Below are 24,419 nucleotides of genomic sequence, written 5' to 3'. Positions count from 1 at the left end.
AAAACTTTCTTATATCAATAGTATTAAAGACATTGAAAATGGAGTCCCTGGGTCCATATTTTGATATAGCCCCCATATAGCCTTACCTCCCGATTTGAGGTATTTTTCATCTATTAGCCACATTTTACAACCAAATTGGCTGAAGTTTGGCGCAGTGAGTCCTCAATGAGTATAATATATCCTTGCACAAATTTGCCAACGTAGGTCCACATTTTCTTCTAGCTCCAATATGGGTTTCTGAAATCGGGAGGTACGGTAATATGGGGGCTATACCAAAACATGGACCCAGGGACTCCATTTTCAATACCTTGAATGCTATTGATATAAGAAAGTTTTGAGCCAAATTTCGTCAACCTACGTCAAGTGGTTCGACAGTTAATGAGTTTTACCCACTTTTGGATAAATGCTCGAAATCAGGGTACCTTTATATGGGGGCTACAAGAAAACGTGGAGCTATGTTGACAGATTTTTGCAAGGATATTTTCTACATATTGAGAACTCACTATGCCAAATTTCAGCCAATATGATTGTACAATGAGGCTAATAGGTAAAAAATACCTTAAATCGGGAGGTACGGATATATGGGGCCTATATCAAAACATGGACCCAGAGACCCCATGTTCAGTACCAGAAGTTCTTTTGACATAAGAAAGATTTATGCCAAGTTTTTTTAGCCTACGTCAAGTGGTTCGGCAGTTAAAGAATTTTTACCCAACATTTGGGTAAATACTCGAAATCGGGGTACCCCTATATGGGGGCTATTAGAAAACGTGGACCTATGTTGACAAATTTTTGCAAGGATATTTTCTACATATTGAGAACTCACTATGCCAAATTTCAGCCAATATGATTGTACAATGAGGGTAATAGGTAAAAAATACCTTAAATCGAGTGGTAGGGATATATGGGGGCTATATTAAAACATGGACCTAGAGACCCCATTTGCAATACTAGATATTCTCTTAATATAAGTAAGATTTGACCCAAATTTCGTCTGCCTACGTCAAATGGTTCTGCAGTTAAAAAGTTTTTACCCAAAATTTGGGTAAATACTAGAAATCGGGGTACCCTTATATGAGGGCTATTAGAAAACGTGGATCTATATTGAGAAATGTTTGCAAGGATATTTTCTATACATTGAGAACTCACTGTGCCAAGCTACAGCCAATATTATTGTAAAATGTGGCTAATAGACAAAAAATACCTTAAATCTGGAGGTACGGACCCCATGTTCAGTACCAGAAGTTCTGTTGACATAAGAAAGATGTAAGCCAAATTTTGTCAGCCTACGTCAAGTGGTTCGGCAGTTAATGAGGTTTTTACCCAACACTTGGGTAAATACTCGGGTATTTACCCAAGTAAAGGGTGTTTTTTTAAGCCCAATAGAACTTGAAATTGTAAAAAATAACACAAAAAATTAAATTGTAATCAATTTTTTTTTATTCGAAAGATCAATACGTGACATTAACATTTGAAAATGACTTCGGGCATATGGGCACCGCGGCTGTTCTTGGCGAAGTGAATTCTGGACCTCCAATTTTTGGCCACTTTTTCGCGCACTGCTAGCCGTATGTCACGAATAACACGAACAATGCTGGCCTCCAAGGCATCAATTGTTGCTGGTTTATCAGCATAAACCAGTGACTTCACGTAGCCCCACAGGAAATAATCGAGAGGTGTCAAATCGCACGACCTTGGAGGCCAATTGACAGGTCCACTTCTCGAAATCAACTTATCGCCAAATTTTGATTTCAATAAGTCGATGGTTGCGTTCGCCGTATGGCACGTAGCGCCGTCCTGTTGAAACCACATCTCCTCCGGATCAATGTCATCCATATTTTCAAACAAAAAATCATTGATCATGGTGCGGTAACGATCTCCATTGACCGTAACGCGAGCTCCGGCCTCATTTTGAAGAAATAAGGTCCGATGATGCCACCAGCGTGAAAAACGCACCATACGGTGCATTTTTCTGGATGTAATGGAGTCTGTAGGGTCTCTTGTGGATTGGTCTCACTCCATATGCGGCAATTTTGCTTATTAACAAACCCGTTAAGCCAAAAATGCGCCTCATCGCTGAACACAATTTTGCGGTAAAACAACGGGTCATTTGCCAACTGCTCTAGAGCCCAATCGGCGAAAGAACGACGCATATAATGGTCTCGTGGCTTCAATTCCTGCACCAGCTGGATCTTATACGGGTGTAGGCCGAGATCTTTGCGCAAAATTTTCCACGTAGTGGACGGACAGAGCCCCAATTCCTGCGACCGACGACGAATCGATAAATTTGGATTTTCTTCCACACTTTCGTTTACAGCGGCGATATTGTCTTCAGTACGCACATTCCTTCGACGTGCTGGTGTTATTGCATCCTCTAGAGAGTATGTGGTACGAAATCTAACCACAGTTCGACGAATGGCTTGTTCAGATGGACGATTATGTACGCCATACAAATGACGAGTCGTCTATAAGTTGCGCGAATCGACGACTGATTTTCAAAGTAAATTTGGATAATTTCGTAGCGTTGTTCAAGCGTGAGTCTATTCATGATGATTTGTCAGCGTATACTGAAACAAATAAAAAAAAAGTTTCATCAAAATTTAATTTTTTGTGTTACTTTTTACAATTTAAAGTTCTATCTAGCTTAAAAAACACCCTGTATTTACCCACTAGTTTAAAGTATTGTAAAACTATCCATTTTGAAACGAATTTACAACCTAAACCCAAGAATAGGGTTTAAAATGTTGTATTTGCCATTCAATATAGTAAATACCCAAATAAATACCCACAAATGGGTATTTACCCGGTAAATACCATCTCTAAGAGATATATACTTTTACTGAATATTACTGAAAGTACTTCTTTTTCAATATAGAGTGAATATGTATCGATGTTTTAATACAATCTTTCTGTATTCCCAAGTTTTAAAGGCGGGTTCTCTTCAAATGAACCAATTTTTTTACTTAAATTTTTGACTTTATTTTGTTTTCCTTGTATAATTCTTATAGAAATTGGATTTGAATGCAAATGAATGACTAAGTTTACTCCAAACACATGAAGCAAAATAGAACAAAACTTAAAAACTTCATATCTTGTATAAATCGGAAAAAATTGAGACTGGAAACAATTTTTCAGGGGGGTTCTATTCAATATACATATATATATACCACCCTCTAATGCGTAGCTAGAACGACAGGACACATTTGTTTTCGAAAATGTTTATATTTTGTTGTGTTTTCTTGATTGTGGGCTATTATAGTCACATCATCTGCATAGGCTAATATTGCATTCTCTGATATGTATCTCTGATATTCAAATTTCGAATTAAAATTTTTTATAATGTTGTTGGCGTTTTTTATTGTTGGACTGCAGAATTATACATCTTTGTGTTTATTTCAGCTTTAGTCCATATTTTGTTGTATTCAAGTATTTGAATAACAACAAAATGTTTTACAGTGGATATGAAATTGATTAGTTGCGGGCGGAGGGTAGGGAATACTATAGTTTCAGTTGTCACCAAACAACTTCATCAGTTCCCTTTTCCGCCGACTCTGTATCGATAAACAGGTCAATAAGCCCATCCAGCAATTAAACAATAATGTCGTAAATGCCGTTATAAATAAATATTGACTCAACATGTCTCCTTGTCTTACACCTTGGCTAGTAAAGGTAAGGTCACATTAGGCAAATATTTGCTCCAGCGACAGGCATTGTGCGCTTACTGAGATCAAGTGAGTGTTAATAATACATTGAATTTATACTCACTTGCTCTCAGTAAGCGCACACTGCCGGTCGCTGGAGCAAATATTTGCCTAATGTAACTCCACCTTTAGAAATTATTACGAAGTGGAATTTCCCATTCTCACAGTTTCGTCATATTTTGTAGAAACTTCTTATTCGTCTGATCAAATTGTCGTTGATATTTCTTTTTTCCAACGCATTCCATATTTCTTACCTTTACGGTCGATAAAATGGTCAATGTGAATATCAAGTGTCTGAAATCACACTGTTCTTCTTCGAGATATTCTTCGATTTCACTCCTAAATCTGTTCGTTAAGATTATAGACTAGATTTTATTTGCGAATAATAGAAGGGGTATTTATTCTTCGATGGTTCTGGTACAGTGGATGGCTACCTGTGCTACATTTATCACTTCGAGGAGATACATGCATAGCCAGAAATGTAATTTATATTTTATTCTGCGAAATCGTAGGCCTACCTCGTTGCCAAAAATTCCATTATTGCCATGATCACATTAAAGCAACATCTGCTTAAATTTGCAACACAAAGAGAATGTGTAGCAAATTTCCGAGAATTAGAAAAAATAACAAACAAATACCGCAAATGTAAAAAGAATATTAGGCTGCTCTCAAAACAAACAATAATAACTACTTGAAAAAATCCCTCGGGAATATAAAAGATTTACTTTCTATGGATTTCAAACCGATGTTTTAGAAATCTGAAAATTTAATTCAAGAAAATATATAATTATATAGCATATATTCAGGGAGATAGTCCTTTTAAAAAAATTGAGAGCAACATTCAAGATCTATTCTATACTTACACCCTAATATTCGACTACATATTTACACAGATGTTTCTATCTTGCACTGTTTTATATAGGACATGAGTAACAATCAAAAAAAAATATGCCGTCGTATACCACACAGAAACACACTAGAGAATACTAGTATCTGTCAACATTTATGAACAACCATTCACCAACATTACCACAAAACCACATTAAGTAGTAGAGTATTTGCAATTTTGGGTCAAGTTCAAACAAGCTTTGTTAAATTTTGCTATTTCAGCCTTAATGGAAAATCTAATCACAGAGTTCAAATATTTCAAAATACAAATCAGTGCATGTCAGTGTGTTTTTGGAAGGACATGAGACCTCCAAAACAAATATAAACTCATTTAGAATTTAAATGGATTTTCAAATATTGTTTAGAAGTACAGGATGAAAATTTTTTGAAATTGGGGTTTTATTATTTTCAACATTGCGAACACATTGTAATTTTACGTGAAATCGTTCTATTTTTGCCAAATATGATTTTTTACTTAAATGTTGCTAAAGGATTACAGTGTTGCAAGGACATGTTGTTTTAATGGCATCATGTTCCATGAACTAACAATGCAACATATGTTTTGTACCATTTGAAAAATACACATGTTGAAGCAACATTTTTATATCGTAGCTTCTCATTCATTCATGACATTTTATTACATACATACATACATAACTCGGGAAACAAGGTTCCTTGAATCAACAGCATCCTTGAAAGGTGATTATTTTTAAACACACACCCGAGGCGAATGCACTTAACAGCAAACATTTGCACTTAGTACCCCTCTAGTGTTGTCAGAGCATTTTTAAAATAGTGCAAATCACATGCACTAATTAACACCAAGTGCTTTTTCAGTACATACTCGTAATTATGATGGTGGTGATGAGGAATTGGAAGATATGGTTATGATTGGTTAGAAAGGAAATATACTAAACAATACCGTGAACTTCGTTTTAAGGTTGTGCAGTCAAATAAATGGAAATCGGATCTCTTAATCATTAGACATCCTAATCCAAAATAATTGAAATAGAACGCTGAAATAATGGGAGAATGAAATTAGGCAGATGATGTTCGAAAATGGGCTATATCAATCCACGTTTTAGTTTAGAACTCACATAACGGTACCGCCCCATTTTTGGGGGTCAACATTCTCTCCACCTAAAATTGTGAAAACGGTTTGAACGGCTAATACCCGATTTCAGGTACATATATTGAGTTCTTGCCACATTTTCAGGTCGAATTAGTTATAATTTGGCATTTAGGGTTGCTAGGGGTCTAAAAGCTTCTCCACCAAAAATTGTGAAGGTTAGCCCCTATATAACGGTATCACCTGATTTTATATATTTTAATAAAGCTATTTGTGACCGGTTCCGCTCGATTTCATGCATTTTTATACAACAGTTTGTAACACATCCAAATAATCGTCGTAGACCCATATACCAAACTGAATGTCTCGACGAGCTGAGTCGATCTGGCGTCCGTGTGTCCATCTAAACCTTGTAATCTCGCTATAGGTCTCAATTTTGATCGGATCATCAACAAATTTTCGGTGTTCGTTTCCGAAAGGGGTAAACAAAAAGCAATGAAGGTAGAAAATAGCACCTTTACTCCGATGTAAAGAAGGTTGTCGTAGGTGGTCAAACAACGGAGATTTTGCGATTTTAATTGTAATGACGAATATCACAGCATTGGATGTGGACATTCCAAAAGCATAGACTGACTATTAATTAGAAAAGTACACCTTTACATTAATTCAGCATAGGTTGGTATAGGTGATAAAATAACGGATATCGACAAAATTGATAAAGTAATCACGCTACAGGTCGCAATTTTGATCAGATCTTTACGAAAGAAGCACGGATCTTCCGAGCATCATGGGTGGGAATGGGCAAAAAACGTATGTGAAGAAAAATTCAGAATTTTATTCTCATGTGAATATCACCGGTTCTAGCAGGGGTATTCCAAAAGGAAAGTCCGTCAGGGGAAGAAGAAAATAGCACCTTTATAATAATGAAAATAGGTTGACACACAACCTAATTTTTATTTTTTTGTTTGAAATGAACCGACGAATGTCAGAGCGTTTTAACAAAAGTAACCTATATTAATGAAGACATTCTGAGTTTTATATTGGACCCAAATGCTTTACCAAAATTGGTCAATAGCGATGTAGAAGAATACCATTTCCAAATTGTGGAATTTTATTTCCATGCCGGATATTTATGCTTCTGTTGGGCATATTCCAAGGGGAGAGCTTGATAATGGAACTACCCAGCAAAAATTCGGATCCGTTAGACATTATATAACCCATTACAAAGTAATGTAACACATTAAAACTACTTACTTCAATACTCACAAAGTAATAAGTACGGTGGCACATAGCGTGTGTCCGACTACAAATCCGAGAGTTGTGTTTTCAATAGGGTTATTATTTTGTACAATCTCGTATCCCTGTATTATATTTTGATGAGTTTTTACCTAAGATAAGAGATGTAATTATAACGTGATTCGATAAAAAGCTCACACACAAAGTCATTCATTTTTCTATATGAGCTTTTTTGACAAACTTTTGAAATCAGTATAAGCTGATATAAAACTTAGAATAAGCGTTAGAGGCACACGACATAACTAAAGTGGCATTAGCTTTTTTTTATTTTATATATCAAACTAGCCGACCCGGTCCGCGTTGCTGGCACTTGAAACAGTTGTATGTTACTTTTTCTTAAGTTAATTATATTTTTCTTGCAACGCTAATTAGTCGGGGTCTGCAAGTGATTATAAATAAAAAATATCAGAAATGTTGCTGTCGATATGGAATTTTAACAATTTTATTTCATCTGCCGGAATAGTATAACTGAAGTGTCTGTCTAAAATCTAAAATTTCTTCTTAAATCCTTTAAGAATCGACTATAGCATCTAGAGAATTTTTATGTGCCAAGAATGATTTCCATTGATTTGTAACATATTCAAGAATGTGGAAGTGGTCAGGTCATATGGCTAAAATATGTACTCTGGGTCGGGGAAACGGACACATATACAGCGCATTTAAAAATAGGGCACAGGGGTAACCCGCTCCTCCGAAATTAAACAAAATATATGACCATTCTCTGAAATGTTCAGGAAAATCGGTTCAGTAGTTTTTGAGTCTATACGGAACATACAAACATATGTACGTACATACACAAATTGTCTTTTATATAAGACTAGCAAATGCCCGCTACTTCGTATGCGGAAAGGAAACGAAATATATATAAACAATATTTAATACGGGAATGGTGAATACTGGAGATATTGTTGTACTAAGACCTACTTTTTTCGATTGTAGTCAGAATTTAAAAAAAAATTGCCGTATCGCATCCCTACACAGCTACCATATTTTTTATTTCGAATTTCCAAAAATACGTATCATATTGCAAATTTCAGATTTGACTCCTGGGTTTACCCCTTCACTAACACAGCCTTCTCTTCTAGTACGAATTTCCAAACACTAAACTTTATCTCACCCCTTCACAAAAAAAATCACGCACATTCACAATTCAAGGTTCTGGCTTTAGCGGTTTCGCCCAGAACCCGAATAGGTCCGTTAAATTTTCGGCCACGTTTTCGTATATTCCCATATAACGGTACCTCTTGACTTAGTGTATTTTTAAAGAAGATCAAATGTATATTGTCCAATTTTCTTTAAATTTGGACCTTGAATACTCAGAGGATATAGAAGTTTAATTTAAAAAATCTCCACTTCAATCCACGTTTATTAGAAGAGATATTTTGAAGATTTAGAGTATTTGAAGATCTTCTGCACATTTTCCAACCGAAATTCGGAATTTGTGGCATGAAAGGTTAGAAAAATTCTTTACAAAAAATTGTACTTAATGTGCACCGGTATGTCAACAGTATATAACGGAAAATTTTTTGAAGGCATTTCAATTTAGGATTTTTTAATATCAGGGGTAAATACCTTCTAGTTAACAAAATTGTACCAAAGCGGTCAGAACAAAAAACATTTTTTGAAAAGATGCTTTACGTTTGACTACTTTATTTCAGTACATTATGTAGAAACTCCTTGGCGTTAACATCAAATCAATGGGGCAATATTCAGTACAATTTTTCAAACTCAGAACTTTGTCTCAAACTTTAGAGCGATCTTCATAACAAATATTTTTCAATTTCGTATTTTTTGTACAAATTTCGTATTTTTAAATTATATAATCCCAGCTTTGTTCCTACACCCAACACCAAATTTAGTACCTTAACTATTTAAAATGGTTTTGGTATCAACATGTTACCCAACTTTTCCTACACATAGGTAAACGTTTCAAAAATTACTTCCTTATATTCAACATATATCCTAACCCCAATTCAGTTTTCCAGTTCCCCTGAAACCCATTTGAGGACTATTTAGTAGTTTTTGTATAAATAAGTACGAATTTTCAAAACCTACTCCCTACCTCCACTCTAAACACCAACTGCTAATCTAATACCGAATTTCAAAATTCCAGTTGTACCCTTTAAAAAATCACAAATTGTACAAAATTCTAAACCATATAGCAAATACCAAAAGGTACCAAATTTTGTACCATTTAGCACTTTTCGTACACGATTTTCCGAAATGTACTTTCATATCTCAGCTCTATCCGTTCACCTAAACCCAAATTATAGCCAATGTAGTTCCATTTAGCACTTTTCCATAAGTACGAATTTCCAAAACTACCTCAATCCTACACTCCAACAATAATCTGTTCACGCAAATTCAAATTATAGCGAATTTCGTACCATTTAGTACTACTTCGTGCACATTAGTACGATTTTCCAAAGCTACCTCCATATCTCAATTCTATATTCCAACAGTAATCTTAATTACAAATTTCAGGATTCCAGCTCTTCAAATCCAAATCATACTAAACTCACTACCATTTAGGACTTTTCGACCTTTGGTACATCTTTCTTACTCTTCATCAGTGACCCCCATTCCAAATTTCAGGATTCCGGCCCTATTCGTTAACCCATACCCAAATTGTATTATATTTAGTACCATTTAGTATTTTTCGTATAATTTTAATTCGAATTTCCAAAAACCTTTCTTTTTTACTCTCCATCAGTGACCTTCATTCAAAATTTCAAGATTCCAGCTCTATCCGTTCACCCAAACCCAAATTGTACTAAATTTACTACCATTTATTACTTTTCGTACACTTATAGTTCGACTTCCAAAAACCTTTCATTTTTACTCTTCATCAGTGATCCTCATTCCAAATTTAAGGATTCCAGCTCTATCCGTTCACCCAAATCCAAATTGTACTAAATTTAGTACCATTTAGTACTTTTCGTGCACTTTTAGTTCTAATTTCTAAAAACATTTCTTTGTTACTCTCCACCAGTGACCCTAATTTAAAATTTCAGGATTCTAGCTCCATCCGTTCACCCAAATCCAAATTGTACTAAATTTAGTACCATTTAGTACTTTTCGTACCCTTATAGTTCGAATTTCCAAAAACCTTTCATTGTTACTCTTCATCAGTGACCCCCATTCCAAATGTCTGTATTCCAGCTCAATCCGTTCACCCAAATCAAAATTGTACTAAATTTAGTACCATTTAGTACTTTTCGTGCCCTTGTAATTCGAATTTCCAACAACCTTTCTTTTTTACTCTTCATCAGTGACCTTCATTCCAAATTTCATGATTCCAGCTCTATTCGTTCACCCAAACCCAAATTGTACTAAATTTAGTACCATTTATTACTTTTCGTATACTTATAGTTCGAATTCCAAAAACCTTTCATTTTTACTCTTCACCAGTGATCCTCATTCCAAATTTCAGGATTCCAGCTCTATCCGTTCACCCAAATCCGAATTGTACTAAATTTAGTACCATTTAATACTTTGCGTGCACTTATGGTTCGAATTTCCAAAAACCTTTCTTTTTTACTCTCCATCAGTGACCTTCATTCCAAATTTCAGGATTCCAGCTCTATTCGTTCACCCAAACCCAAATTGTACTAAATTTAGTACCATTTAGTACTTTTCGTACCTTTATAGTTCGAATTTACAAAAACCTTTTATTGTTACTTTTCATCAGTGACCCTCATTCCAAGTGTCTGTCTTCCAGCTCAATCCGTTCACCCAAATCAAAATTGTACTAAATTTAGTACCATTTAGTACTTTTCGTACCCTTACAGTTCGAATTTCCAAAAACCTTTCATTATTACTCTTCATCAGTGACCCACATTCCAAATGCCTGTATTCCAGCTCTATCCGTTCACACAAATCCAAATTGTACTAAATTTAGTACCATTTAGTACTTTTCGTACACTTATAGTTCGAATTTCCAAAAACCTTTCATCGTTACTCTTCATCAGTGACCTTCATTCCAAATTTCAGGATTCCTGCTCTATATGTTCACCCAAATCTCAATTGTACTAAATTTAGTACCCTTTTGTACTTTTCGTACACTTATAGTTCGAACTTCCAAAAACCCTTTGGTACATCTTTCTAGCTCTCCATCAGTTACCCTCATTCCAAATTTCAGAAGTCTAGCTCTTACCGTTTGCCTAATACAAAGGGTACCATATTTAGTACCTTTTAGTACTTTTCGTACACTTCTAGTTCGAATTTCCAAAAACCCAGCCTTATCTCACCCCTACACACCAACAGCAACCTACACCCAAAATTTCAACTTTCTAGCTTCAGCGGTTTCGTCTGGGCGCTGATGAATCAGTCAGTCAGTCAATCAGTCAGTCAGTCAGTCACTCACCTCACTACTCTTTTATATATATAGAAATATATTTGAATTTGATAAATTCGCGATTTATACGTATTATTAAATTCGAATGAAAGAAGGTCTTATGTTCAGTCCCTGAGAACTTAAACATTTTCGGCGTTGACAAATCCCCTCGCGTAATTTTGGCTCTCTCAGCCCGAGGATGTTTGTCAGTTCAACAACAGGGCGCTTTCCTACCGCCGAATTGAGGCATTTGTACTAATTTGTTCTAAACTAGGGAAATCAACTGTGATAAGATCACCTACCTAAGGGATTCTCTCATTCGCCGCGAAAAACCCAAACACAAAAAAACTCCAGTATGAAAAAAGTAGGACAACGTAAAAATGTTACCTCGCAGGGCCTAAATAACCCGGCGGGTGTTGTTGATCTGCCTACAGGTCACACACCGTCGTCATCATGCGATCGTGAGCGATCGTGATCTCTCCCACAAATGCGTGTACATTGGCATCTGTGTGTACTTAGACAAGTACACATCATACGGCAGAGTGAGGCAGAGAACATTTTTGGGTCTCTCTTGTGCTCTCAATGAGCGTAAATTTGTTGTTGTTCACAACGTGTTAGCATCTACACAGGCTGTGAGCGATAAAAAATTTACGCTCACTTAAAGCACATGTGCTCCCTTGTGAGTCACAATGCCTTCACCTGTCATACGGGCAAATGCTGGAAGGAGGGGACTGAGGAACAAAGGGGAAGCTCATGCTCGACTCAACCTCCAGATACGGGTAGGAACTCAGATTCCGATAGCGAAAGGAAATCAAATATACCCGTCAGTAAAATTCCAAAGAAAGACTCCTCCACAAGAAGGTATATTAAGAGAGCAAAATCATTGCAAAGCTCACAACACAGAGGAAACAGCTGTCTGGGACTCAACGGAGCAAGCTCAAGAAGTACCAGGTAAGCAAAAAGGCGATATCGCAGGACGTTCCCAAAGAGATCATAAAGATCTTCGGAAGTGGAAAAGATGATCAGATTTCCCGAGGAACAGAACATCAAAATTAAATATGCAGATATCCAGCAAAATTAATTGGAAGTAGTGCAATGTAGACTAGTTCTTTCACGGCATGCTTTGATGAAGTTCTAACGGAGTCGTGAAAAATACACTCCATTCAGATCCAACGACTGACAACCATTTCTCACATTTTAATCAGAGTCGTGAAAAATGCACTCCAATTCTTTACATTCTAACCGCATTCGGATGCGATCCAACAATTGACATCCATTTCCCACATTTTAACAGCATCCAGGTGCAGTCCAAATGAAGTTGTGAAAAAGGCACTCCGTTCGTTACATTTTATTAGCAGTTGTTAGTGGTCCCTACAAGTACACGCAGAAAAATTTATCTTAGAAATATGTTTTGATCCAAACAAATATATGTTTGGGACCGGTTGCAAACAACTATATATTTGGATCCAAACATAATATGTTTGGGTCCAAACAAATATATGTTTGCAACATTTTGTAACATATCTCAATTTGATATGTTTGGGTAAAACATATTTTTTATGTTAGAACATTTGTTTCATGGGTGGAGAGAGGATGTTTGTCAACGAGAGTAATAACAGTGCTCTCGCGGCTGTGGAATGCTGCTCTCAGTAAGCGCCCACTGGTGCATGTGTTTGTTTTTTTGTGCCTTTTAGATTTGTATTTTTTTGCAACAAAACATAAAATTGTTTCCACCCAAACATATCTCTGTTTGCACCCAAACATATATATCTTTGCACCCAAACCTAAATATCTTTGCACCCAAACATATATATGTTTGCATCCAAACATATATTTGTTTGCAGACCCAAACATATATTTGTATGCAGACCCAAACTGACTGTTGCAAACATATATATGTTTGCTGCAAAATATGTTTGGGACATATGTTAGAGAGGCCGTTTTTTTTGTGCGTACATAAAGTGACTAAAATTAGTCCTAAAACAGAAAAAAAACATTTCTAAAAATTTGTTATAAAAGACCCGTTCCTTTACGTGCAAGAATCTTCAGGTTTTACCACTTTTTACTCGAAAAGTGTTCCTTATTTGATGTAAGCATACAATTTTTGTGAGCGCATTTCATAATTTTTAAAGGTAAATGAACAGACCAAAATAAAATAGTTTGGAAACTTTTGCGGTAACTCATGAGAAGAAAATTTGCTAATGGAGTGCTAGTGGAGTGCATGTCGAAATCATAAATGGTGATGGGAAAACAATATAAAAACCCCTTTAGCAGATGAAGCCAGAACAGTTCAGCTTGGATTAAACAAACTCAGTTGCGATTGAATTTATTGAAGCAATTTCATAATTTGTATTAATGTAATAAAATTCATATTATTCTTGTTTTACACAAACAATAAATTATTTTTATTTATTCTGGAATATTTTGCAATGGCTTGCATTATTTTTCCATCTTTAAACTGAATAAAAACTCATTCCGAAGAGTGATGATTATGCTTTTCCTAATAACTTGTACATATGATTTAACTGCATCTTTGGAGGCAAACTTTTTGCTGGGTAATAGCACATGCAGATTATGCGGAGACGACGACGAAACGTTGAAACACTTTCTCTGCCATTGCTCCGCTTTCGCAAATATTAGATCCCAATTTTTGGAGAACCACACCATACCAGATCCCAATCAAGTAATGGCAAATTAACTAAAACAGTTAAGGTATTTTGTAATAGGCACAGAATTCATTAAGTAAAAGTATACGGAGTCCTTTTATTCAAAAAGATCACCTACCTAAGGGATTCTCTCATTCGCCGCGAAAAACCCAAACACAAAAAAACTCCAGTATGAAAAAAGTAGGACAACGTAAAAATGTTACCTCGCAGGGCCTAAATAACCCGGCGGGTGTTGTTGATCTGCCTACAGGTCACACACCGTCGTCATCATGCGATCGTGAGCGATCGTGATCTCTCCCACAAATGCGTGTACATTGGCATCTGTGTGTACTTAGACAAGTACACATCATACGGCAGAGTGAGGCAGAGAACATTTTTGGGTCTCTCTTGTGCTCTCAATGAGCGTAAATTTGTTGTTGTTCACAACGTGTTAGCATCTACACAGGCTGTGAGCGATAAAAAATTTACGCTCACTTAAAGCACATGTGCTCCCTTGTGAGTCACAATGCCTTCACCTGTCATACGGGCAAATGCTGGAAGGAGGGGACTGAGGAACAAAGGGGAAGCTCATGCTCGACTCAACCTCCAGATACGGGTAGGAACTCAGATTCCGATAGCGAAAGGAAATCAAATATACCCGTCAGTAAAATTCCAAAGAAAGACTCCTCCACAAGAAGGTATATTAAGAGAGCAAAATCATTGCAAAGCTCACAACACAGAGGAAACAGCTGTCTGGGACTCAACGGAGCAAGCTCAAGAAGTACCAGGTAAGCAAAAAGGCGATATCGCAGGACGTTCCCAAAGAGATCATAAAGATCTTCGGAAGTGGAAAAGATGATCAGATTTCCCGAGGAACAGAACATCAAAATTAAATATGCAGATATCCAGCAAAATTAATTGGAAGTAGTGCAATGTAGACTAGTTCTTTCACGGCATGCTTTGATGAAGTTCTAACGGAGTCGTGAAAAATACACTCCATTCAGATCCAACGACTGACAACCATTTCTCACATTTTAATCAGAGTCGTGAAAAATGCACTCCAATTCTTTACATTCTAACCGCATTCGGATGCGATCCAACAATTGACATCCATTTCCCACATTTTAACAGCATCCAGGTGCAGTCCAAATGAAGTTGTGAAAAAGGCACTCCGTTCGTTACATTTTATTAGCAGTTGTTAGTGGTCCCTACAAGTACACGCAGAAAAATTTATCTTAGAAATATGTTTTGATCCAAACAAATATATGTTTGGGACCGGTTGCAAACAACTATATATTTGGATCCAAACATAATATGTTTGGGTCCAAACAAATATATGTTTGCAACATTTTGTAACATATCTCAATTTGATATGTTTGGGTAAAACATATTTTTTATGTTAGAACATTTGTTTCATGGGTGGAGAGAGGATGTTTGTCAACGAGAGTAATAACAGTGCTCTCGCGGCTGTGGAATGCTGCTCTCAGTAAGCGCCCACTGGTGCATGTGTTTGTTTTTTTGTGCCTTTTAGATTTGTATTTTTTTGCAACAAAACATAAAATTGTTTCCACCCAAACATATCTCTGTTTGCACCCAAACATATATATCTTTGCACCCAAACCTAAATATCTTTGCACCCAAACATATATATGTTTGCATCCAAACATATATTTGTTTGCAGACCCAAACATATATTTGTATGCAGACCCAAACTGACTGTTGCAAACATATATATGTTTGCTGCAAAATATGTTTGGGACATATGTTAGAGAGGCCGTTTTTTTTGTGCGTACATAAAGTGACTAAAATTAGTCCTAAAACAGAAAAAAAAACATTTCTAAAAATTTGTTATAAAAGACCCGTTCCTTTACGTGCAAGAATCTTCAGGTTTTACCACTTTTTACTCGAAAAGTGTTCCTTATTTGATGTAAGCATACAATTTTTGTGAGCGCATTTCATAATTTTTAAAGGTAAATGAACAGACCAAAATAAAATAGTTTGGAAACTTTTGCGGTAACTCATGAGAAGAAAATTTGCTAATGGAGTGCTAGTGGAGTGCATGTCGAAATCATAAATGGTGATGGGAAAACAATATAAAAACCCCTTTAGCAGATGAAGCCAGAACAGTTCAGCTTGGATTAAACAAACTCAGTTGCGATTGAATTTATTGAAGCAATTTCATAATTTGTATTAATGTAATAAAATTCATATTATTCTTGTTTTACACAAACAATAAATTATTTTTATTTATTCTGGAATATTTTGCAATGGCTTGCATTATTTTTCCATCTTTAAACTGAATAAAAACTCATTCCGAAGAGTGATGATTATGCTTTTCCTAATAACTTGTACATATGATTTAACTGCATCTTTGGAGGCAAACTTTTTGCTGGGTAATAGCACATGCAGATTATGCGGAGACGACGACGAAACGTTGAAACACTTTCTCTGCCATTGCTCCGCTTTCGCAAATATTAGATCCCAATTTTTGGAGAACCACACCATACCAGATCCCAATCAAGTAATGGCAAATTAACTAAAACAGTTAAGGTATTTTGTAATAGGCACAGAATTCATTAAGTAAAAGTATACGGAGTCCTTTTATTCAAAAAGATCACCTACCTAAGGGATTCTCTCATTCGCCGCGAAAAACCCAAACACAAAAAAACTCCAGTATGAAAAAAGTAGGACAACGTAAAAATGTTACCTCGCAGGGCCTAAATAACCCGGCGGGTGTTGTTGATCTGCCTACAGGTCACACACCGTCGTCATCATGCGATCGTGAGCGATCGTGATCTCTCCCACAAATGCGTGTACATTGGCATCTGTGTGTACTTAGACAAGTACACATCATACGGCAGAGTGAGGCAGAGAACATTTTTGGGTCTCTCTTGTGCTCTCAATGAGCGTAAATTTGTTGTTGTTCACAACGTGTTAGCATCTACACAGGCTGTGAGCGATAAAAAATTTACGCTCACTTAAAGCACATGTGCTCCCTTGTGAGTCACAATGCCTTCACCTGTCATACGGGCAAATGCTGGAAGGAGGGGACTGAGGAACAAAGGGGAAGCTCATGCTCGACTCAACCTCCAGATACGGGTAGGAACTCAGATTCCGATAGCGAAAGGAAATCAAATATACCCGTCAGTAAAATTCCAAAGAAAGACTCCTCCACAAGAAGGTATATTAAGAGAGCAAAATCATTGCAAAGCTCACAACACAGAGGAAACAGCTGTCTGGGACTCAACGGAGCAAGCTCAAGAAGTACCAGGTAAGCAAAAAGGCGATATCGCAGGACGTTCCCAAAGAGATCATAAAGATCTTCGGAAGTGGAAAAGATGATCAGATTTCCCGAGGAACAGAACATCAAAATTAAATATGCAGATATCCAGCAAAATTAATTGGAAGTAGTGCAATGTAGACTAGTTCTTTCACGGCATGCTTTGATGAAGTTCTAACGGAGTCGTGAAAAATACACTCCATTCAGATCCAACGACTGACAACCATTTCTCACATTTTAATCAGAGTCGTGAAAAATGCACTCCAATTCTTTACATTCTAACCGCATTCGGATGCGATCCAACAATTGACATCCATTTCCCACATTTTAACAGCATCCAGGTGCAGTCCAAATGAAGTTGTGAAAAAGGCACTCCGTTCGTTACATTTTATTAGCAGTTGTTAGTGGTCCCTACAAGTACACGCAGAAAAATTTATCTTAGAAATATGTTTTGATCCAAACAAATATATGTTTGGGACCGGTTGCAAACAACTATATATTTGGATCCAAACATAATATGTTTGGGTCCAAACAAATATATGTTTGCAACATTTTGTAACATATCTCAATTTGATATGTTTGGGTAAAACATATTTTTTATGTTAGAACATTTGTTTCATGGGTGGAGAGAGGATGTTTGTCAACGAGAGTAATAACAGTGCTCTCGCGGCTGTGGAATGCTGCTCTCAGTAAGCGCCCACTGGTGCATGTGTTTGTTTTTTTGTGCCTTTTAGATTTGTATTTTTTTGCAACAAAACATAAAATTGTTTCCACCCAAACATATCTCTGTTTGCACCCAAACATATATATCTTTGCACCCAAACCTAAATATCTTTGCACCCAAACATATATATGTTTGCATCCAAACATATATTTGTTTGCAGACCCAAACATATATTTGTATGCAGACCCAAACTGACTGTTGCAAACATATATATGTTTGCTGCAAAATATGTTTGGGACATATGTTAGAGAGGCCGTTTTTTTTTGTGCGTACATAAAGTGACTAAAATTAGTCCTAAAACAGAAAAAAAAACATTTCTAAAAATTTGTTATAAAAGACCCGTTCCTTTACGTGCAAGAATCTTCAGGTTTTACCACTTTTTACTCGAAAAGTGTTCCTTATTTGATGTAAGCATACAATTTTTGTGAGCGCATTTCATAATTTTTAAAGGTAAATGAACAGACCAAAATAAAATAGTTTGGAAACTTTTGCGGTAACTCATGAGAAGAAAATTTGCTAATGGAGTGCTAGTGGAGTGCATGTCGAAATCATAAATGGTGATGGGAAAACAATATAAAAACCCCTTTAGCAGATGAAGCCAGAACAGTTCAGCTTGGATTAAACAAACTCAGTTGCGATTGAATTTATTGAAGCAATTTCATAATTTGTATTAATGTAATAAAATTCATATTATTCTTGTTTTACACAAACAATAAATTATTTTTATTTATTCTGGAATATTTTGCAATGGCTTGCATTATTTTTCCATCTTTAAACTGAATAAAAACTCATTCCGAAGAGTGATGATTATGCTTTTCCTAATAACTTGTACATATGATTTAACTGCATCTTTGGAGGCAAACTTTTTGCTGGGTAATAGCACATGCAGATTATGCGGAGACGACGACGAAACGTTGAAACACTTTCTCTGCCATTGCTCCGCTTTCGCAAATATTAGATCCCAATTTTTGGAGAACCACACCATACCAGATCCCAATCAAGTAATGGCAAATTAACTAAAACAGTTAAGGTATTTTGTAATAGGCACAGAATTCATTAAGTAAAAGTATACGGAGTCCTTTTATTCAAAAACTTAGTCTAGAGTGCACAACAGGCCTACTCTGGACATACACTCAACAGAACATGTGGCCATTCCTCGCCCCTCTTTTCAAACTAACCTTACATATATTTCCTGAGTATTTCAAGACACACCCTTCGGACGATAAAAAGTAGGTTCCAAATTATGGATACAACGTGCACTCATAACACTAGTCAACATTCGATATTTTTACAGCTTTTAACTCAAATTGTCAAGTAATTTTCAAATCCCGAAACAGTTTTTCTCTATCAGCTCTTGTTTTAACGATTTTTACTCAGATTTTTCGTTATCCTTGGTCACCAAAAATATTTTTCGGTATATTATTTTTAACATGATTTTATTAAAAAGATGAGGTGTGTTCGATCTAAACTGTTTTCGCTATATTCATAGTGAATATGAAGACCCATATCGGATTTGGTAAAATTTTCCGAATTTGAGTACTTTAATGTAGAATTAAGTCACCAAGACAAGCCTTGGATATCATATTGTCCGGATTTGACAATATACTTGGATTTCTAAGCAAATTTTTTAAATATGTCAATGCAGTTCTAGTATTTATCATGAAATTTTAAGACCCTCGACAAAATCTCGATTGTTACGCCCCTTTTGACATCATTATTTTTCACTAGACCAAAGCCGTGGACAATCCCCGCGTTTTGACATTTGCACCGAAAAAATACATTTTTGGTGACCAAGGAAAATCTGGCTAAAAATCGTAAAATATATCTCGAAAACAAGAGCTGATAGAGAAAAACTGCTTTCTAATTTGAAAATAACTGACCAACTTAAGTAAGAAACAAAAAATCAGATGATGCAGCTGCCTTTTTTCATTATTGTTGAGTCCGATTTATCCTTGTAATTTTAGAAAAAACAAGTAAGAACGGCGTTAAGTTCGGCCCGACTTGTTATACCCCCAACTATGAGTTGTACTGAAGTAAAACCGAACAATTAATTTCCTTTTGTTTTGAAAAAGACTTAATACCAAGTCCAGCAATTTCGGTAAAACAATGTAGATAACTTTCAAAAGTCTGAACGTACCGTTCTATGGACGTATATGAATACTACCAATCAAATTTCAGCCATTTCGGTGGAATATTGAGACCACAAACTTCAAAATACTAAAAAAAACTGGGATGTGCGTTTTATTTGTACCCATTTCGGAGGAATATTGAGGCCACAACCTTCAAAATATCGAACATCGGGAGGTACCGTTCTATGGGGGCTATATGAAGCCGTTTACCTATACCGATAAATTTCATATGGAAAGTTTTACACCCCAAATGAAGACTGAATAACAAATCTCAGCCATTTCGGTGTGATATAGAAGCTAAAACCTTTAAAATACAGAAAATCGGGTGGTACAGTTCTATGGCGGTTATATCAAAACGTGGACCGATATAGCCCACTTACAATGCCAAACATCCTAGGAGTAATAGAAACTTTTGTACCAAACTACAAACCTCTATCTTAAAAATTGCGAGCTGTATCTTGATTTCAACAGACGCACGGACGGACTGACATGGTTATAGCGACTTAGAATTTTACCCTGATCAAGAATTTATGCTCTTTATAGGGTCTCTGTTGAATATTTCGATGTGTTACAAACGGAATGACAAATTTAATTATAATCTCCATATTATCCATATTATAAAACAAATATTTGTTTTGTATAGTGCAACAGTTCTTGAATATAAAAAATCCAAATTTTTGTCTACCTACAAATATCTTCAGAAATAATTATTTAAATTTTATAATTTTTATGAAAAATATCTACAAATGCCTTATTAATTCTATTTTGAACTTCATCAAAAAATCAGATCAAATCAGAGTAAAAACAGAAAAGATTTTGAAAAAACTCTCCCAATGAAATATTTGTAATTTTATTTCCTTCCAGGTCTTATACAAACGGGATTTGTTCATGTCGAAGACCATCTGGTGGATATATCAACGAGTCGAGCATTACCGGTAAGTTAAAAGCGTAATATACACATGCTATACAAAAATAATATTTAGATATATTAAATTAAATTTAAATATATTAACATTAAATTTTAAATATATAGAAAATATTATCGAACATGTTCTATGATAATATAAAAAAATAATATTAAAAAAACCAAAAAAAACTTACATTAGCTTTACCCCAGATGGGACTCGAACCCACAATCCCCGGCTTAGGAGGCCGATGCCGTATCCATTGGGCCACTGGGGCGGTTAGGCGCACTTGGTCAAAGTGATGCTAATAAATTCATGACTATGCAGTGTGTGACGACAACCACCACTAAAAATTACAGGAAACGAAAAACATCACAGGTTCTATTTTTAGAAGACACAATACATCACAAATCCACCACCAAATATAGCAACAGAACACCTTTTGAAATAACCCACAGACAGGCAGGCCCCTTTTGGTGCTGCTATAATAACAACAATCCATATAACTGCAACAACAACAAGAAGTATGTATGAGGTATGAGTTCTGACATGCTAACATGTACGTTTGTTAGTTTGTAACCTCATTCCGCCAACATACGTTTCAAGTTATAAATAATTAAATGAAACACACGTAGTCTGCCAGTCTGACACAGTCGTAAGGTGACGCATTTGAAGAGATAATAAGAAGAGAATTTGTGTTCTAATAAAAGAGAACGTTTTTGTTGGGGAGCAAGTGACCAACTTTTAAAAGAGTTTGCTGATTTTAGTAAAAATTTTTAGATTCATTGGAACAAAATGAGAAAAATATAAAAAAGCTTTACTGATGAAAACAAAACTTCAAACGACAATGAAAGAGACAAGAAAATGCGAAAGTTTTATAAAAGCAAATGGTAGATTCAGTTAAATGAAAGTTCATTCTTACGTGAAACATGTGCTTTTTAAAATCAGAGGTGTCCAACTACACATACTATAGTTATTATAGTCTCGAATGTTCAAGGAAGCATTAGAAAACTAAAACAGCTAGGGAAATGTGTTCAAAGAAGTATGTAGGTACAATACTGAAGAAATTTTAAAATTCCAATGTAGTCAAATTGATAAAATGTTGAATTATCATTAATTAATACACTTCTTTATAAGAAAAAAGGTGATAGTAATAGGGTAAGTGCACCTAATGTCGGCATGTACCAGTAGTCGGCACCTTTTGAATATGAAATCAAATAACTAAAAATTAAGAAAACAAAATAGGAAAATAATCTTAAAAATTCTTCAACAATATTGTCAGCTAACTTGATATAAAATTTCATTGAGCTAGGACCAATTATAATATCGAAATTTAAGTTTTTGTCAGTGAGGGTTTTTCACCACAACCGAAAATGCATGTTTCTTAAGAAAAAAATTATGGAGATGTTAACCTTATAAGCTCTGTAATTATTTTAAAATGAAGAAATTTTCCACAACATTTTTGTTATATAGGTAGAGAACAGTTAGAAGAACACTTCAGAAAAAGAAATTTTTAAAAAATATTTATAATTGTGCAATTTTTGCTGATGCCGACATTAGGGACAAAAAAATATAAAATTTGCCTGAAGTCGGCATGGGGTTATAAACATTGATTTTTATCGATTACTTTTAGCTAAAAATTATAAAAAAATACTAAAGAAATACTTTAAAGGCTAATTAATAAAAAAATAGTTTCAATTAGAAAGGAACTTTAGCGATTTTAAGCAATATTAGCCATGATATGAAGTACGTACGTTGTGGGGTGCCGACAGCTGGGTAATAGATGCCGACTACTGGTACGAACTAATTTATTTAAACAATATGTTTAAATTTCCTTATTTTTTGAAGTAAAATCAATAGAAACGTATGTAATAATCTAGGAATATATAAATAACTAATGCTTAATTACTTTCAAATGATTTGAGCGATCAGTCTAATTTTCTCTGTATCTTCATATTTCCTTAACATAAGTAGGCAGTAATGTTTTGGTTGTCATATGACTAGCAAGTGAGGAGATATGCTTACGGTGGTGTAAAAATTACCCCACGTCCAAGTTCTTGTCACTGTGGCACAGAAAATATTTTACCACCACCTCCAAACTAACGTAAGTATCCTATGTAAAAAAATGACCCCACGTCCAATACGACGTATGAATTTCATGGAAAAGTTTTGACCACACGTCAAACTCGGCATATGAATTATATATTCTGCATTTTCAATTAATCCATTTTCACAGCAAATCAGTGTTCCTATAATAAGGCAATTGCTAGAACAGGACGATAAGTTCAGCAACGTTGACGGTGATGGTCGATCCCGAATTCAACATAACCAAAGGCTACTTACGTTAAATTATTACTAGGATCTTGGGCAAGGACTCAATAGCCCCATCCAAAATATATCCCAAAGACTCGAAAATATGTTATATTTGCTTAGTAGGCATAACAAAAAAACTACACATACCTGTTTCCAATCCAATAAAGGAATGTAAATGGGTTGCATCATACCCATATGTATGTGTACAGTGTACGATCATTATGAATGATAAATCAACTATTTAGTACCCTGCAGATTTTTAAAAAACGTGTGTTTTTGAATGATCTCTGTATTTTTATTAAATATTTAGGCAAGACTGTCAAAAAATGTAATTTCACGTTTTTAAGCATTGTTATATTATTTATTTCTTCTAAAAATAAAATATGCCTTTTTTGTTGGATTAAAAAAAGGTCTGTGAAATGTAGAGCCTAATTTACTATATAAACAAAGAGTGTGGTTTGATTTGATATTATTTTATTATTTGCTGACACAATATCATGCAAAAAATGCAAAATATTATAAAAAATAGAAAATATATAAAGAAATATTTAAGAATATGTATAGGGGTAAAATTTACCACCACGTCAAAAAGTACGTCCTACATTTTCACCTCCAAAGTTAAAGGTTAAGCTATAGTTCTTTCAAATATTTAAGAAAAAATGTAAAGTATGAATTTTTTCATTATTTAAATATAACATGCCGACTACTGGATCATATCATGCCGACTATTGGGGAATGGTGCCGACTACTGGTGAAAAAGCAGTATTTCACTAAAATTTTATTTTTTGCATGTTGAACAGAAATAATCAAAAAAATTGTTTATATAATCTAAAACTACACAAAATAACGAATCATAGCAACTTTAATTCAATTTGATTGGACATTTAGACTCGGAATGACATACGGCTGAAGATACGAGAATCCTTAAAGTGCCGACTACTGGTGCACTTACCCTATACATTTTTTAGCTTTGGCGAATGTCTCTGGGTGTCTGAGATATATTTTAGAGAAAACAAATAAGTTTTGGGGTTTAATGTCGTTATTTAAGGTCGGACTTCTTGTATAGCTCATTAAATCTGACCCTTGCTTAATTCTTTGCGTTTTTAGGTATTGTACTTTATAAAAAGCACAAA

General features: G+C 35.2%; 1 protein-coding gene and 1 non-coding gene across 14 annotated transcripts in view; one reads left to right on the top strand and one right to left on the bottom strand.

Annotated features, from left to right (window-relative positions):
* The window catches only part of LOC141398615 (otoferlin-like), a 454,472-nt gene that overhangs the window by 223,780 nt on the left and 206,273 nt on the right, over positions 1-24,419 (top strand). For all 13 annotated transcript variants that reach the window (XM_073976043.1, XM_073976050.1, XM_073976038.1 and 10 more), the window contains one exon: positions 20,933-21,003. In XM_073976043.1, the coding sequence (XP_073832144.1) occupies positions 20,933-21,003 (71 nt within the window). The remainder of the gene's footprint in view (positions 1-20,932; positions 21,004-24,419) is intronic.
* On the bottom strand, positions 21,178-21,250 carry TRNAR-CCU (transfer RNA arginine (anticodon CCU)). The gene has a single exon. It is a non-coding gene; the product is annotated as a tRNA-Arg (tRNA).

The sequence above is a fragment of the Musca autumnalis genome, unplaced genomic scaffold (assembly GCF_047663935.1).
Source record: "Musca autumnalis isolate F117 unplaced genomic scaffold, ASM4766393v1 scaffold_3, whole genome shotgun sequence".
Classification (NCBI taxonomy): Eukaryota; Metazoa; Arthropoda; class Insecta; order Diptera; family Muscidae; genus Musca; species Musca autumnalis.
This window is presented reverse-complemented; position numbering and strand designations above follow the sequence as displayed.